The sequence below is a fragment of the Miscanthus floridulus genome, chromosome 3 (genome assembly GCF_019320115.1).
Source record: "Miscanthus floridulus cultivar M001 chromosome 3, ASM1932011v1, whole genome shotgun sequence".
NCBI classification, from domain to species: Eukaryota; Viridiplantae; Streptophyta; class Magnoliopsida; order Poales; family Poaceae; genus Miscanthus; species Miscanthus floridulus.
The window spans coordinates 27,827,456-27,845,904 of NC_089582.1; the positions used below are offsets into that span (position 1 = coordinate 27,827,456).

General features: G+C 48.1%; 1 protein-coding gene across 1 annotated transcript; it reads right to left on the reverse strand.

Moving 5' to 3' along the window:
- Positions 1-9: 9 nt before the first annotated feature.
- Positions 10-4,040, reverse strand: LOC136541505 (protein LIFEGUARD 2-like). The gene is made up of 4 exons (XM_066533418.1): positions 3,700-4,040; positions 2,810-2,923; positions 648-805; positions 10-527 (listed from the first exon to the last, which is right to left on the reverse strand). The coding sequence occupies exons 1-4, from the start codon at positions 3,974-3,976 to the stop codon at positions 324-326; spliced, it is 753 nt and encodes a 250-aa protein (XP_066389515.1). The 5' UTR covers positions 3,977-4,040; the 3' UTR covers positions 10-323.
- Between the last annotated feature and the right edge of the window lie 14,409 nt (positions 4,041-18,449).

Sequence of the window (18,449 nt, forward strand, 5' to 3'; positions counted from 1 at the left end):
GATTTCACCTGTAGCAAATGAAGATCATAAAGCAGATGGATCTCCAAACTCTCACTCAAGGTTAGGCAACCCAAATCCAGTACCACATCTCCACGCACATAATCAAGGTACATATGTTTGTGATCCAGCTACGTAGATGATATCAAGACTCTGACTGAGCCATGCCGAGTAAGACCATACTAGTAGAAAGGCAACGCAGCTATACAACTCTACTCTTGGAACTGGAATTCTGGGCACCCGAGCTTAACCCACGAGACGAGCATTCAGGGACCAACGTAAGGTATTCACAGCTTGCGTAGATAGACAGGATGGGAGCAGAGTGCCTAGTCGGCCGCCCTGAAGAGGGTCATCAGGGACAGGAAGAGGTTGATGACGTCCAGGTAGAGGGAGACGGCGGCCCAGACGTACTGGTCGTAAGTGAAGCGCCTGATGATGTTGTTCGTGTCGTAGATGATGTACCCACTGAAGATGAGCGACGCCAGCCCGCCGTAGATCATCTGGGAGAGCTTGCCCAGTGGGAACAGTATCTGCATTTGGCAGCAACAAGGTCACCCCCCAACAGCATCGATTGGAAAAGATTCTAAGTAAATACTATCACATCACATAGAGAATGCAATGATGCTTTGGTGCAGAGATAGATCCCTCACCTGGATGAGTGCAAACACAAGCAGCACTATGAGGGAGGCGAACAGGAAAGGACCCAGGAAGCTGAAGTCTTTGCCCCTATTCACGGCCCAGAAAGTGTATGCAGTCAGGCTGAGCACAACCACTGTTGTCAGAATTGCAGACTCCAGAATGACCTTGCCTGTTCACACAGCAGATTATATTAGCAATTGCTAGACCATAGAGGATTCAACTAGAACTAAGAGCAGTGTAAAGAAAGGGTTAAAATAGTGATTATGAATGCCAGCTACAAGACTTAGTAGATTTTATCCCAACACATGTCTGTGTAACTAAAAGGACAAAAGACATAACCGGAAAATAGCTGAACAGAAATAGATTACAAGTATTTCCTAAATTGTTATTGTTAAGTAAAAGAAATAAAACTTAGTTTCAATTTTCAAGCCATCATTGTGAAGCTCATCAAACTAACTTTTATGTAGTCTGGACATCCAATAAAATACGACTGTTAAATCTAGAAACAAAAAAGAGAGTGCATAATTCAGTGTCCTAATTATTGGCAAAAAGATACAGATGCAAAAGAGAGAAAAAATCAACCACCACATCATGCACCACTGCACCAGCTGTTGCCAGCACACAAGACAGAGTGACAGACAGATCATAAAGTAAAGGTTCCAGAAACAAAGATGGGTTCACAATAACAATTTATAATGATTCGGCATCACTTAAATCAAATATCAAATGAACTCAAACCAGCTGGGGATGACCAAAAAGTAAAAGTAGCTTTTATATGAAGCGTCTCTCTTAGTGCAGAGCCTGTAACAATCTAATCTTCTATTAAAAAAATCCTTGTAATTTGTTATTGATTTCCAGCTAAGACCCTAACAAAACTAGTAATCTCACGAAAGTTGTGGCTAAGAAACAGTTTATTTTCATGGACTAATACCTGCCAGATTCAAACTACCATTAATATCACCAATGCTTTAAGAAAAACCAAAGGGTAGTTCAAAAAGGCACAACCCAACAAAAGGTCAACTTCACAATGAGGCAAGCCGAAAGTAATTTTGCATTGCCAAATATGTTTGCATGGATATGTGACATGCATAAAGCAAGGGGCTCAGATAAGCATAGCATACAGCCACCAAACCTACAACTTGGCTCTACACAAAGAGTAAGAAAATGCCTCACTCAGCATCCAAGACAAGTTCCTTCAAATTTCTCAGCAACCACAAAAAAAAAAAAAAAAAAAAAACTTCCAAAAACTAGCATGATCTTTCAGAAACAGTATATATGCTGATAAGTGATATTGCTAATTCGAATACTTGCAAAGGAAAAGATATTGCTAATTTATACAGACAAGCACACAAAGCAGTGCTTATTAGCATGGAGAAATATACTGAACCTGTCACTATATCGTGTAATTACGCACCTTGCAAGTAAGAAAATAGAGCCAGAAACAGATAGTAGATAACTTCTCAAGTTGCATGTTTTGACCAATATTTTATTGAAACCAATGAATAAGGATTCATTGTTTGCAAGTTTAAAAACGCACAACCCAGTCAAAGGTCAACTTCGCAATAAGGCAAAAGCACAGGCAAGAGGTGTTTGTATTATAAATGACCAATTCCACAAGATGGTGATATTCGAATTGCTTCTGACTCAGACAAGCATATCATAAAGCCACTAACACCTACAACTTGGTCCTACACGTAGACTAGCCAAATGGGCACATGGGTCGCCCTCGCATGCTACTTGAGTTTTCTCTATAATAAACCTTACCCCAAAAAAAGCTCTTCCCAAAAGTATCGCTGCTATGGCATACTACATGCCAGTCGCATTGCACAACAACCCAAAAGTGAATTCACATCGCCAGAAAAATCTGCACATGGCGTGATATTGCTAATTTACGCAAGCCAGTTAATAAAGCGATTGAGACAAGCATATCACATAGCCACCAAAACCTACAAATTTCGTTGTACACCTCACATAGGCTTCCAGGACAAGTTCCTATAAATTTCTGTGAACCTAACAGTCAAAACTCTGTCCAAAACTAGCAAGGCCATTGCATGTATTTACACTGATGTTACCAATTTACACAATCAGGCACACAAAGTAATGGTAGTCAAAACAACTGAACAATGAGGCCACGAAGATGTGAACAATGAGGCAACGAAGATGAGATGGTTACCACTGGTGAAGGCACATGTCAAGCCCACTGAGAAGCTGATGGCGACAGTGAAGAGGCCGAGCAGGATCAGGTTGACTGGGTGCTTCTCATGGTAGAAGTACAGCGGGCACAACACTGCACACCAAAACAAAATGAACAATCATGTTCAGCGTTGCATCATCAATTGACAAGTAATTAGACATCCAATTCAATCCAAATAACACGCGATTAGGCCAGGTTAGAGGGGTCCTTGCTGTTCCTGCTAAACACAAAAACCCTCACGCCGTCACGCGTGCCAACCCACCCACCCACCGAAAAACACTCTTGCCACAAGGTAACGGCACCTATGCGTGCACGGATGAGAACACGCAAGGCTCCTCCATTTCCACTTTGACAGAATCCCTCCAAACTTTACCAAATCGACCAACTCGCTGGCAGGACTAGCAGATTTCGCAGGTATTAGGACATGGGCATCAGAATCTGATTCTAACTGCAACCTTGAAGCAACGCACAGAATATATTCGGCGGAATTTACAGAAATACCCCTCGAACCCAACTGCTTCCCCGTGCACCCGATCGGAAGAGGAAAACCCCCAAAAAAATGATTCAGAAGTTACAAAGTTGATCGAACTCTAGCCATAGAGAATGTTGCGATTCAAATATCGCAACCGCGATTCACATCCAAATTGCTAACGGAATCTACACGCACCCGCATTTTGCGGAATAGAAGCGAAGCATTCGCATGAACACCCTTCGTTCGAAACCCCACTCTACTACTTTCCCCACCACTCCAAACGAACAAAAAAAAATCCAAAATCCTCGGAGGAACAACTAAAGCCAGCCAGCCAGAGAGAGAGAGAGAGAGAGAGAGGGATGGATGGATGGTTGAGAGTTGAGGGGTGCGGACTGACCGATGAAGGGGAGGATGATGAGGAAGATGTAGAGGCCGAGGCCGGCGTTGGTGGTGGTGAAGAAGTGCGGGATGGCGCGGACCTTGACCACGACGGCGGCGACGACGGCGGTGAGGAGCAGCTGGAGCGAGAGGATGACGTAGATCTTGCGGATGAGCGCCCAGCGCAGCTCGGGGCTCTCCTGCATCCCCGGGTAGAGCTGGCGCGCGCCGGTCGTGGCGGCGGCGCCGCCCGAGGTCCCCGCCTCGACGTCGAGGCCCTTCTGGTACCCGAACATCCTGGCGCCTCCTCGGCGGCGGCGGCCAAGGCCTCCTCCTCTTCTCTCCGGTGGGTGGGCGGGTGGGCGGGTGGCGCTAGGGCTAGCTAGGGTCTAGCGAGTGGGGGGCGGAGGCGTCGAGGCTTGAGAGGGAAGTGGACGGCGTAGACGAGGAGGAGGGGAAGACGGTGGAGACTTTTCCCTGTGTGCCATTATAAAAGATCGTAATCCCCTATGTGCCCCTGAAAAAATTCAGCGGTCTTCAGCGCCACTACTTCAACTTTTTCGTGTCCTCTATGCCACTTCCGTCAGTTTGGACGCTAACGCCGTTAAACTGCAGGTGTGAAAAGACGAAAATGCCCTTAAGTTCAAATATGTTATTAATTTTTTTTGAGCATCTTAACGACTTCAAATGAAAAAACTCAAAACTAGAAAGTTGTAGATCTCGTCGAGATCTATAATTTTCATATAAAAATTATTTTCATTTAATTCCGCAAAAAAAATATGATTTGATATGATTAATATATTTTAGAAAAATCATATTATTTTTTTTGCGAAATTAAATGAAAAAAAAATTATATGAAAATTATAGATCTCGACGAGATCTACAACTTTCTAGTTTTGAGTTTTTTCATTTGAAGTCGTTAAAATGCTCAAAAAAAATTAATAACATATTTGAACTTAAGGGCATTTTCGTCTTTTCACACCTGCAGTTTGACGGCGTTAGAGCCCAAACTGACGGAAGTGGCATGGATGACACGAAAAAGTTGGAGTAGTGGCGCTGAAGACCGCTGAATTTTTTCAGGGGCACACAAGGAATTACGATCTTTTATAATGGCACACAGGGAAAAGTCTCAAGACGGTGCCCGGATGCCGAGATGGATTGCCTGGCCGCTGCGGGGGAGTCGTCGTATTAGTACTCAAGTCGTCTGCATCGCTGCTCATGACGGATGGGCCCAGATGAGTGGGACCAGACTGTCAGTTGGAAGCGGTCAGGCGAGAGGTGCGTGTGGTCCAGTAGGACCCGGTTGATGATTCGAATGAACGCATGCGCAGCGTCCGGCCGCGTGGGCTTGTGGGGCCGGGTAACCTGGCTTGTGGGGGCCTTCGCGGGGTTTCGTGGGCCCCCGTCACCAGGCTGGAACCTTTGGCGTCGTGTGCCCGTGGACCGAGACCGACTCCGGCGGGTCAAGGTCAGGCGGCGGTGCGATTGGTTGGATACTCGAGTTGGAGGGAGGGAGCCGGCCGTTGGAGGGCTGTCACGCGTACCGGACGTGTGGGGGGGCGTAGAGCTCAAAATCATATCCCCTTCTCAACCAATGCTTCCGCCTAGCATGTTTTGTTTGCGAATAAATAGGGCTGCAAATGGATTATAAGAAATCTAATAAAAAGATATCTATCATACCAAACATATCATCAGATTCTAGGATAGATCTTTTAAAAATAACAAAAAATGACAATCTACTATAGATAATAACGAAATTCTCATAATCCCTATCGGATTCAAACATGGCCATAGTAGTTTTATATGAATGGTGCCAAACTATCTGTCGTCTTCCTCTACGTATAACGCGTAAGTGATTGTCGATAACGTTGGCAATGTGTGTCACTTTACATGAATAAGAAGGAATCAATCTATTTTAGTACTATCAGCCAATTAACGTATGGCTCGTATATACCTAACAACTTGCCTAAACTTGTCTGAGTTGTTGGTGCTCAAGACAATACCTCCGTAACGGCGTAACTTACAAGTGAGGGGTATGGTCTTGCAATAACTTTGTAACTTACTATGGATAGTACAGGTTTCAAAAAAATACCCACCTTACGGGCTCCTTTGGATAGGGGCATCCCCGCGGGGATCTCAGACTCATCCGCGGGTGGCGAGAAGCCCGTGTCGCTGCTCCCCGTCGTGATCCACGGCACCATTTGGAAACCTCGTGGGTTAAAATAAGCCTGTGCCTTTTCCACCCTAACCCCGTCAATCCACGTGGCTTAGAATAAACGCCTCCGAGGTTGTGTTGTTTCTTCCCGATCGGTCGTCACTCCCTCCTCGCTCACTACTCCCGTCCCGTGTCGTGTCGCCCAGGAAAGCATGGCAGCTAGGGTTTGAGCGTCGACGTCTCCATCCCTTGAGTCAGCCGTCGTCGCCCTAGGCCCTCGTCGTGTCGCCGCCGCCGCAACTCCTGGATCCTGCTCTGACTTTGATTGTGGCGGATCCTGCTCCGACTTGGATCGGGCACTTCCTGGATCGTTTCTGGTCTCGTCGCGCCGTCGTCGCCGCCATCTCCGTGTGCACCTGCTACGTCCCGGCCAACCGTGTCGTGCTTGGTCTCCTAGGCGTAGGTTGGGCACCTCATCCTGATTATCTTGTTGTGTGTTTCTTCTTAGATCTGCTCGTCTTTAGTCTTCACTTCTTAGAATCAAATCGAATGGATGAATTGGGTCGTGGTTCTTGGGCATGGCTTCTACTTTCAATTGAATCACGTTCTAGCTTTTTCTGCCTCACGAGTTCGAGAAATTAGTACTGCTATCTGTGATCTAGTTTTAGTTTTCGGTTCAGAGAGAAAAATATAAAGTACTAATGGCGGCTATGGTTCGAGCTCTACCCTCTCCTACTCGGCTCCTCCAATCTCTGCTCCTTTTGTTCACAGGCCATTTGTTCTTTTCGTCTTCCTCGCAGAGCGCCACTATGGAGCCTAGGGTTTGAACGCCGCCAGTCGCTGCTTTGTTCTAAAATGATCAAGATGCCCAAGAGGGGGGTGAATTGGGCTAATTCTAAATTTCTTTGCAATAATTAAGTCCTACGGTTAACCCAATTAACCTCTTGTGCCTAGAAAATATTTCTATTGATCTATCGCATAAAAATTTAGCAACCTATGTTCCAATCCTACTCTAGCATGACAATTCTATGAATGTAAATGACAAGAATTGAATTGCTCAAAGTAAAGAGAGAAGGAGGAACACGGCGATGTTTTGCCGAGTTATCGGAGAGTCACCACTCCCCGCTAGTCCTCGTTGGAGCACCCGCGCAAGGGTGTAGCTCCCCCTTGATCCGCGCAAGGATCAAGTGCTCTCTACGGATTGATTCTTTGACACTCCGTCGCGGTGAATCACCCACAACCGCTCACAACTTGAGTTGGGTCATCCACAAGCTCCGCCGGATGATCACCAAGCTCCCAATCACCACCAAGTCATCTAGGTGATGGTGATCACCAAGAGTAACAAGCACGAACTCTCACTTGACCACGACAAGCCTAATGAGAAGGGTGAATACACACTTTGCTACTCTTGCTTTCACTAATGAAGGCTCTCTTTGGGATTCTCAAATCTCAATCACCTCACTAGGACCTTGCTCTTCTTGGCACTCTCAAAAGTGTTTATCAGCTGTTGGAATAAGCAAAAGTACCCCTACACACGAATGGAGGAAGTACTTATAACTATTGCTGAAAAATAAACCGTTATGTGCCTCTATGGGGTGATCGGACGCTCCGATCATGTTGACCGGACACACCGGTCAGTTCTCCCCAAACTCCAGTGTTTAAGTTATGACCAGACGCTAGACAGCGTCCGATCAACACTGACCGGACGCGTCTAGTTATGATTTTCCCTCTCTAAAACCTTATTAGAGTCGACCGGACGCTGGGACTCCGCCTCCGGTCACTTCACCTTTCAGTGTCCGATCGTACCAGATGATTTTACCTTGATCAAATGAACTGACCGGACTCTGCGCCAGCGTTCGGTCACACCGGAACCAACGTCCGGTCAGTATTTGACCCTCCATTTACTTCCAACTCTCGATCATATGTGAATAAAGTTTGCTCCAATGGATCTAAGAGCTTTTTAGGAGCTACCTAGTGCTAGATTTAGCAAGTGTGCACCACACCTAACTCACTAGACTCACCTAGGTCAAGCTACCCGTCCATACCCTCCTTAATAGTACGGCCAAAGGAAAAACAAAGTCGTAAACTACTCTAAGTGTTTCTTCAACTCCAATCGACACTTAGAACTAGTTCATCCTTAACCTTGTCATACATCCTTTGAAAATCGAAATGATTTCCATCGTAGGGGCATGACCACCATGATAGCCCAATTGATCTCCATTACCATGATATAACTTAATTGCCTCTGCAAAACACACATTAGTCACCGTAATCACGTATTGTCATTAATCGCCGAAACCCAACTAGGGGCCTAGATGCTTTCAATCTCCCCCTTTTTGGTGATTGATGACAATACCACCTCGAGTATGTGAAAGAGTTGAGGTTTTTAACATGCTTGGATCATATAAGCTTTTGTCAATAAGAACAAAAGAGTTATGCAAGCTTATATGACCCAAGCCAACATAATGTACTCCAAAGGTATGAAATAATCATGAGTACAAGTAATAAAGCTCATCTGCATTGGAGTAAAACATGGAAGCAAAGCAAATGAGCATAACACAAGTGATATGGCATTTAAATGATTCAAAGTAGAGAGCACACATGTCACATATCACATAAATATCACGATCACATTAATATCACGATTACGATCACACTTAAGTAGTTCAATGCATAATAGTAAACATGAATGCATAATGTATCACACATAAAACTCCAAATATAATAGATAAGCTAATAGATAGACTCCCCCTAAATGTATCGCTCCCCCTATGACTAACATACTCGATCCATCTCCCTCTTTTGCGTCAAACACCAAAACCTAAGGATCGGCCGGCGGGGCTATAGCGGACGAGTCAAACACGGAGGTACAAGGAGCGAGCTAGAACTGTATGCCATCATCATCTGATCCTGAGCTCTGAGCTGTCTGACCCTTTGTAACTGAAAGTGATGCTGAAACGGTCTGGGTCGGATCTAGAACTAGCGCTGCCTGCTCTGATGATGCAACAGACGAAGGGAGCGTCTCTGTAGTCCCAGTAATAGGTGCGACTGTGGAAGGACCTGGGACATGTAGCTCTGGTGGAGTAGGCTGCCCTGTCAACTCACTAAATGAAGCACCAAGGCTCCTAGAAACTGGGGTGAGCACTGACGAACTCTAAGGCGGAGTAAAGCCCATATGAAGAGGAGTGAACTGTGGGGCTGGTACTAGCGAAGCAAACCACTGGGACACATGCTCTATAAGTGAAGGAAACTGTGGCACTGGTGGTCCCTGACTCTGAAGCCCACTAGGCTATAAAGCTGGAGTCATAGAAGTGGTGGCAGGCTGACCAAGCTAGGGTGAAGGCTGTGGCGATGGAGCCCCAATAGCTATCACAACATGCTACATAAACCCAAGTAGCTGCTGCTGCATGAGAAGCTGTTGCTGATGCATGGCCTGCTGCTGCTGCTGCTAGATCGCCTGCTGCTGTGGCTAGAACTCATCCTGCCTAGTCTAAAACAGTGCAAATGTAGCGACGATCTCCTATGCCTGGTGAGCCTAATCCTGCCTCATCCGCTCAAGTATGGCAAGTAGAGCAGGGTCTGTCTGTGGTGCAGGTGGAGCTAAACTAGAGCTACCGGCCTCATGGTCATGTCGTCGTGGAGGCATCTGAGGGATATCGCGGTAGTCCTCATCTGAGCTGTCGCTAGGGTCGCTCTCGATCATCCCCTCCTGCTGAGCATCAAGCTGCTCCTCCTCTATAGCTGTTATGCCCCTGATGGTCTCATCCTACTGAGCTACAGTCTCTAGCACCTCTGGATGTTGGCTTGGCTAGCTAGGTGTCCTCACTACACTATGACGGATCATCTGAGTCATGTTGTATGCAGGGAACTCTATAGTAGCACCACTATACTCTACCAGCATCTTAGGTGGCCTCACAGTAACTACCCCGTGGATCAAGAATGTAATCTAGTGAGCATATGATAGCTGCCTGTGACCCCTAAACCCCTCTGCAATAGTATCCTCTATCTCAGATATAAGGAGATCCCAAATATCAAACACAGTCTGCTGCATTAGAGAGTTCAGTAGCCATAGCTGCATGTGAGTCAAGCCCTCGCGATACCCCATCCTTGGAAGTAGGGTCCTCCTCATAATAGCATCCAACACTCTAGCTATAGGAGTGAGATCACTGGGTGTCCTGCTCGACCTCTCGCCGAATGGCTCTATAAAGCAATGTCGGACTAGATCTGTAGGGGGCACCATACCGCCATGAGGGTGTCTGGGGGACGCTGTCTGTCCATAGCAAACCTCATGAAGATGGACTGGCTGCTCCTGAAGCCTGAAAATCTCTCTAACCCTAGAGCTCATCAGCCTGTAATCTCTGCCTTTGAAAGCAAAGTGAATGAATCTATGCTGCGGGTCAATCCAGAGTGAAGCATAGAACTAACGAACCTAAGATGGAACATATAAGCCTGTCCATCCAAGTAAATCTGTCAGCCCTGGCAGGTAAGCTAGGCAAGGGCGAATATGCTCTCCAGCTGCTGCTACAATGGACTCAATGTTGCACACCATCTAAGATCTGAATACTGCCCCATTGTTAAGATATGCATTATAAAAATATTCCTACAGTGGTGTGTAGAAGCCCTCTAAAGCTCGGTCATCCCTCCTCGGTGGGAACCACTGCTCAAAGTCCACAAATCTGAGCTGCTGCACCTACTTGGCCGTGGTGTCCCTCAAATCTAGATGAGGCACTAGAGGCTGACCCTATGGTCTAGACGGTGGACGAGAACCCCTCCACTGTGTCTCTAATCTCGGTGTGACTGGAGCACGGGTATAACCAGAGCGGTGAAGTTGTGGCTGATGTGCCTACTCTGTCTCCTCGGCATGCTCTCCCTCCTGAGTCTGCTCCGCTGGCTGTGGCTACTGCTATGACTCCCCCTGACACTGACTCCCATCAATAGCCACACGCCGTCCTCCAACCATGATAGTCCCAACTGGACCACCATAATGGCGCTCAACCTGCTCAAGTGTAGCCCTCATAGATGGAGAAAGCTGATCTGCAATAACAACATCACTCCGAGCACCTCCTCTCTCTGCGTGCTCGGTGGCCTCTGTAACTGTGGCTGCTCTCGTTGTATCTGCATTAGGGTACTTGCGCTTCCTTGTTGCTACCTTCTTCGTTGCCTTGCCTTTTTGCATCTGTAGGCTAGCGAGGTGGGGCCTCGGATCCTCATCACCAGGACCTCCTCCGACATTCTTGACACGAGCCATCTGATGAAGCTGAAAAGAACAACTACTATAACAAGAATCAACTACCAATTGTCACTTCCGAGGCTTGGCCTCGATCCGTACTTGCGAGCTTGGCCCCGAGTTAACTGTCAACTTCCAAAGGGACCACAACGGCACTGACTCGCTGCATGATAGAATAGATAGGATATACAAATAAATACATTATATTTAGAGATACGAAACCTAAGAAAGCAAGCAATAGATATGAAATAGGAATCGAGAGCATGCTACCTGATGAACCGTCTAGGTGATGGTGATCACCAAGAGTAATAAGCACGAACTCTCACTTGACCACGACAAGCCTAATGAGAAGGGTGGATGCACACTTTGCTACTCTTGCTTTCACTAATGAGGGCTCTCTTTGGGATTCTTAAATCTCAATCACCTCACTAGGACCTTGCTCTTCTTGGCACTCTCAAAGGTATTTCTCAGCTGTTGGAATGAGCAAAAGTACCCCCACACACGAATGGAGGAAGTATTTTTAACCATGGCTGAAAAATGAACCGTTATATGCCTCTAAGGGTTGACTGGACGCTCCGGTCATGTTGATCGGACGCACCGGTCAGTTCTCTCTGAACTCTAGTGTTTAAGTTGTGACCAGACGCTGGACAGCATCCGATCAACCTTGATCGGACACGTATGGTCGTGATTTTCCCTCTCTGGAACCTTACTGGGGTCGACCGGACGCTGTGACTCAATGTTCGGTCACTTCACCTTTCAGCGTCCGGTCGCACCAGACGATTTCACCTTGATCAAATGAACTGACCGGACTCTGCGCCAGCGTCCGGTCAGTATTTGACCCTCCATTCACTTCTAACTCTCGATCATATGTGAATGAAGTTTGCTCCAATGGATCTAAGGGCTTTTTAGGAGCTACATAGTGCTAGATTTAGCAAGTGTGCACCACATCTAACTCACTAGACTCACCTAGGTCAAGCTACCCATCCATACCCCCCTTAATAGTATGGCCAAAGGAAAAACAAAGTCCTAAACTACTCTAAGTGTCTCTTCAACTCTAATCAAAATTTAAAACTAGTCTATCCTTAACCTTGTCGTCCATCCTTTGAAAACCGATATGATTTCCATCGTAGGGGCATGACCACCATGATAGCCCAATCGATCTCCATTACCATAACCTAACTTAATTGCCTCTACAAAACACATGTTAGTCACAGTAATCACGTATTGTCATTAATCACCGAAACCCAAATAGGGGTCTAAATGCTTTCACGTCCCACATCCACCAGCTGCCACACTCGTTGAGCTGCCGCCTGCACATTCTACATCCCCGGCCAGCCATCTCGCTCATGGTCTCTAGCTACAGGTTCGACACCTCCTCCTCTGTTCTACGTTTCTTTTAGATCTATTTGGTGTTCATGAATTGTGTGGTGATCTGGTGGTTCTTGCCACAACTGGTGCTTTTTTTATTGTTCTATGTTTTTTCTTAGGTGCAATCCTATCAATTTGTTTCCTTCACTTGTTAGCTACAGCGACTGGTTGCTTCTTTTTTTAGTTGAACATTAGGTTAATGACTCCAATTCAGTTGAGGTTGTCAAACTAGTTTGCTGCTCTTTGTTTGGCTCAAGGTTTCCTCTGTTTTTGTTTTTTAGATAGCGCACTGCAACTGCATTTTAGAGTGTCAGTAGTAACTGACCAGTGGAGAGTTCAAGTAAAGCTCAACTGTAGACTTCATTTTTCAGCCAGTTCAGAGATTTCTTTGTAGTAGTTGTTTGTTTTCCATCGGTTGCTAGCTGTCTTAGCTCTTAAGTGCTTCACATGTAGCTTCTGAATATTCAGGCTTTTTAGAATAGTATTCACAGTTCAGTTCAGTGAGTGCTTTTCAATTTGTTTGGGTAGCCTGTTAGTAGTAACACTTTTTATTAGATTAATTATGTTTACTCATTTCTTTTGTTTGCTTCCGTGATGTTTTAAGCAAGTACTAATTGTTCGTAAGGTCGGTATGTCACAAGTTGGCATATGCGACTTTTACAATTAGAAGAGAGACGCGTTGGGTAATTTTGGAACATAGGCTTCAATTATAAATACATAAGTAGGCCAATATCTCAGCTGGTATAGAGCTGATGCTAATGTCAGATATAAGGGTCACACTATGAATATGTGGACAAGCCTCTGTTATTAGTTCGCCCATGCTTGCAGAATTAGTACTGCTACCTGTGATCTTGTTCGGTTCAGAGAGAAAAATAAAGTACTAACACGTACTTTATTATAAATACATAAGTAGGCTAATATCTCAGCTTGTTTCTATTTGCAACTTTTAGATAATGGGCTCTAGGAAGGAGAAAATTAGGAAATTCATACAGATGGAAGAAGAAGATGATAATGAATTGTTTCTTGTCATTGTTTGATGAGGACATCACTCCTTCAATTTAATTCCCTTAGCCTTAGAAATAGATGTAGACTTATCCTTTTTAGGTGGAAAAATAGAATTAGCAACTTACTGATTTTCAGATTGAACATCATTCAAACTAGCAGTGCGTTCTCTATCAGCTTATACAATTTGAGCAGGGGTCAAAGGTACCAAAGTAATTTTCTTTCCTTTATGAATAAAAGTGTATTTATTACTTCTATCATAGTGTGTAGCATCATTATCATGTTCCCAAGGATGACCCAATAAAAATGAACAAGCTTGCATAGGTACCACATCACAATCAATACAATCAACATAAGAACCAATGGAAAATGAAACTCTACAAGTTTGGGTTACCTTTGCTTTACTAGAATCATTTAGCCACTGAATATGATATGGACGTGGGTGTAGGCGTATGGTTAAGCCAAGCTTCTTGACCAAATCAGAACTCACCAAATTGTTGCAGCTACCTCCATCAATAATGACACGTGCTCGATGGTTGCTGATGACGAAGAAAATCTAGAACAAGTTATGGCGTTGTAGCTTCTTAGGTTGCTGGACTTATGAGCTGAGCACCCACTGTACAATGATGCTCCTATAGGCCGCCGTGGCCTCGTCACCAAGGACTTCGCCGTCCTCCTCATCTGCATCTCGGTCTTCTTCATCCTCAATGTCAGAGGTGCTGATGTAACCATCTTCTATAGTAATATATGCCCGCTGACTTGGACAGTCCTTCTGCATATGTCCAATGCCATGCCAACGGTGGCACTGAATGCCCGAAGTGCGTCCTGTCGATGCAACGGATGAGGCATTCTTGGTAGGCACCTGCAAAGAATTTTTACCTAAATCTGAAGGTCGTGTGGGAGGTGCCTTAGGTGTAGTGGAAACTCTAGAGGCTGTTGGTTGCTTGCTCACTGGTGGAGGCGCCCAAAAAGGGGTTGGCTTGGTCAGCCCCAAAGACGGTGCCAAGCATGGCATGTATGTGGTGCTGACCTTGCTCTTTCTTTGTTGTTCACGGCCCTACAATTCCTTTTCTGCAAGCATAGCAAACTAAAACAATTGGTTGACAGTGTTAAATTCTTTATAATCAACAATATCCTGAATCTCACGCCTCAAACCCGAATAAAAACGACAAATGGCATCTTCGTTCCCCTCCACAACACTACAGCGCATCAATCCCTTTTGGAGCTCACCATAGTAATCATGTATAGATTTATCTCCTTGTTCTAATCGCATCAATTTTGTCGGTGTTTCGGACCGGGGGGTCCTCAACCAACCAGTAAATGTGAACTACGTGCTCCTAATCCCGGATGGTGATGTAAAGAGACACAAGGTTTATACTGGTTCAGGCAATCGGTGCCCTACGTCCAGTCTGAGAGATCAACCTTGTATTCCTTACACCAAAGTGCTTGTAGTAGGGGGTTACAAGCTGGGTGAGAGAGGGAGCCAGTCCCAGGTCTCAGCGAGGTGTGATGTGGGTCACTTGAGACGTTGCTCTCAAGCGGCAGAGAAATATATGTGTTATAGGGTGTTGTTCTTCATCCGTCCTCCCTAAATGGCCTAGGTCCTTTCCTTTTATAGTTGAAGGGAGGACGAGGACATTACATGTGCTAACTATATGGCGTCGTGTGAACAGAGGCGGCGTGTCTGAGCCCTGTAGCCTGTTCCTATGGCGGCGTGGTCGTTGGAGTGGTCCGTTCTTGGAATACTAGGGCTGCGTGCAGGTCACATCCGATCCTGTGCGTCATGGGAGCTCTAGGACTGCCTCGGAGCGAGTGCGGTGGTCAGCATGCGAGTCACTGTGGACTGGCTGTGCGCGAGGCTGAGTCTCGGTCGACGCCGAGGCCGCACCGTAGTGGGGGGTCTCGGCAGACACGAATCCCGAAATAGCCGAGACCTTGGTGTAGAGTGCCGAGGCCTAGAGAGAGCAGTTGATCTGGTGTGCTGGTCCAGGGGTGGTGACGACATGGGCCCGGTTGCCCATGTCATGTTGTTTTCGAGGCGGGGATCGCGGGGCATAGTGTAGCGTAGGCGCAGATCGTGGGCACAGCGTCAAAGCACAGTGGCCAGTAGTCCCCGCCGTGCCCTGTCTCAGCCGGTATGGCGCTGATGTGACCTTATGTCCCATCAGCCATTCCGCGGTGTCGAGCCATCGTTCGGCTGAGATTGTGGGAGTGGTTGACGTATTAATGGGACATGACGTGCTGTCGGGAAGACCAGCCGAGGCGGGGGTGACGGTTTACGGATAAGCTGGCCTTGCATGAGACGGAGGATAAAGCCTCACGCGAGATGGAGATTGGCCTCCTTACCGAGGCCTTTCGCAAGGGGTCTCACGTGAGGCAGAGCTCCTTGCCGAGACCTCCCGTAAGAGGCCTCATGCGAGGCGGAGATTGGCCTCCTTGCCGAGGCCTTCCGCAAGAGGTCTCGCGTGAGGCGGAGCTCCTTGTCGAGACCTCCCATAAGAGGCCTCGCACGAGGCGGAGATTGTGTCTCCTTGCCGAGACCTCCTGTGAGAGGCCTGAGGCGACGCAGAGATCTAGGTGGGTTTGGACGGGGCTGGTTATGAGCCCATGGCTTTCCCTCTAACTTTGCCATTGACAGGATTTTAGTGCCTCTCGTGGTGTATGCTCGGGGTACCCCATTTTATGGTACCCGACAGTAGCCCCCGAGCCTCAAGGAGGGTGAGTGCATTCTCCCTGAGGCTTTATCAAGACTTGGTTTGCAGTCGCTCCCGTAGGGATTGTGTTTTGTTTCTTGAGGTTTCGGTGGGTGCACACGAGCGCACCCGCCGGGTGTAGATCCCGAGGCCCTGGAGGAGTGGAGTTACTCCTCCAGGGGCTTTTTTCGTTTTCGTGTTTGAGAGAGGGGTTTTCATTGTATTTGCCGAGCCCACAAGTGCGAGTTCGGGTCGCGGGGGTCTCGGCGAGGTGGCCGAAAGAGCCCTCTAGCCTCCGCGTGGAGTGAGAGGTCCATCAGGGGTTCCCCTGGCTTTTGGTACGACCCTCACGCTTCCTTTTTGCTCGGAAGGAGGGGTGGAATGTACCAGGCTACCCTCGATGGGCACGAGCATTGGCACCTCCGGTGAGCTGTTATCGGGTGAGTCCGAGTGGAGGCCCATGCCCTGTTCGCTAGGGGACGGCTAGCGGTCCAGAGATGCACTCCAAGAGTACCAGAGGGTTTCTCTAGTAGGTGCCGAGGCCATTCGCTGGGCCTCGGTGGCTCCCTACGGTGGGATCCCATTCGGAGACTTCCCTGCCGGTCTTGGACACAGCTTAGGACGCCCTGAGCGATTGTTCGCTCGGGCCTCGGCCATTCATAGGCTCGCCCCAAAGTCGTCCCTGACTTTGTTGCCCTGGGGCGGCTATCGAAACCTCTAGGGGCCCGGCCTTCGAACCCTTGGACCGTAACGAGCTTGGTGCCCTTTATCGTATTTGTAACGAAACCTCTAGCATGGACTTAGATTGTTTGTCTTTGTCTGGGGTGCAGGAGGAGCCCCCGAGCCTCCGCCTGGAGCAAGAGGGCGGTCAGGGGTCCCCTGGCTTTTTTTTATTCGACCCTCCCATATCCTTTTCGTTCGGACGGAGGGTTTGTTTGCCGAGCCCATTCGGGTGCGAGCCAGAGCCGCTGGGTCTCGATAGGGTTGCAGGAAGAGCCCCCTAGCCTCTGCACGGGGCGAGAGGGCCGTCGAGAGCTCCCCTGACTTTTTATATGCCCCTCGCGCTTGAGGGTTTGTTTGTCGAGGCCCCTTTGGGTGCGAGCCTTAGTCGCGGGGTCTCGGCGAGGTTGCAAGGAGGGCTCCCTAGCCTCCGCACAGAGCAGAGGGCCATCAGGAGCTCCCCTGGCTTTTTGTACGACCCTCGCGCTTCCTTTTCGCTTGGAAGGAGGGGTTGTCTTGCTGAGCCCCCTTGAGTGCGAACCAGAGTCGCTAGGTCTCGGCAAGCTTGCAGGAAGAGCCCCCTAGCCTCTGCACGGGGCGAGAGGTCCATCGGGGGTTCCCCTAGCTTTTTTGTACGACCCTCACACTTCCTTTTCGTTCGGAAGGAGGGGTGGAATATGCCAGGCTACCCTCGATGGGCACGAGCGTTGGCACTTTCGGTGAGCTGTTATCGGGTGAGTCCGAGTGGAGGCCCATGCCCCGTTCGCTAGGGGACGGCTAGCGGTCCAGAGACACACTCCAAGAGTACCGGAGGATATCTCTAGTGGGTGTCGAGGCCGTTCGCTGGGCCTCGGTGGCTCGATGCCTCCCTACGGTGGGATCCCATTCAAAGACCTTCCTGCCGGTCTCGGACATGACTTAGGGCGTTCCAAGCGTTTTGCTTGCTTGGGCCTCAGCCCTGTATAGGCTCGCCCATGGTCGTCCCTGACTCTGTTATCCTAGGGCGGCTGTCGAAACCCCTTGGGGCCCAGCCTTCGAACCCCTAGACCGTAATAGGCTCAAAGCCTGGTTCCTTCATCTGAAAGGAATGGGCCGAGGGAATATCGTCCCCATTGGCTCAGCAACGGGTGGTGCGCCTTTTGAGGCGATTTCATAGGGAGACAAAACAACGCCTGCTGCCATAGTGGCTGAGCGTGACATGGTGGATGGGACATAACTGTTCCCGCAATTAATGGGAATGAAGTGGGCGCGTGGGCGGCAAAATCGGCTCGTGGTTAACCGCGCCGGATGGGGGGGGGGAAACTTCCCCGATTTCATCGCCCGTTCGTTTCACCTCCCCCCTGCATAAATACTCGAAGAGTCTCGCCCCACCTCACCTTGCCTTGCCTGCGTCAGTTCTGCTTCCATCGAGCCGTCGCTAGAGCAGCGGGTGCCGGGAAGAAGGGAGAAGGGCGAGCCAAGGAAAAAGTGAGAAAAAGCGAGAGTGTGGGAGAGAGAAAAACTCATCGCCGCATCTGATCCTTCCATCGCACTCATGGCTGGCGACATCGTTGTTGTTGAGGCAGACCCCTAGGATCCTTCCGATGTCACCGAGGAGACACTCT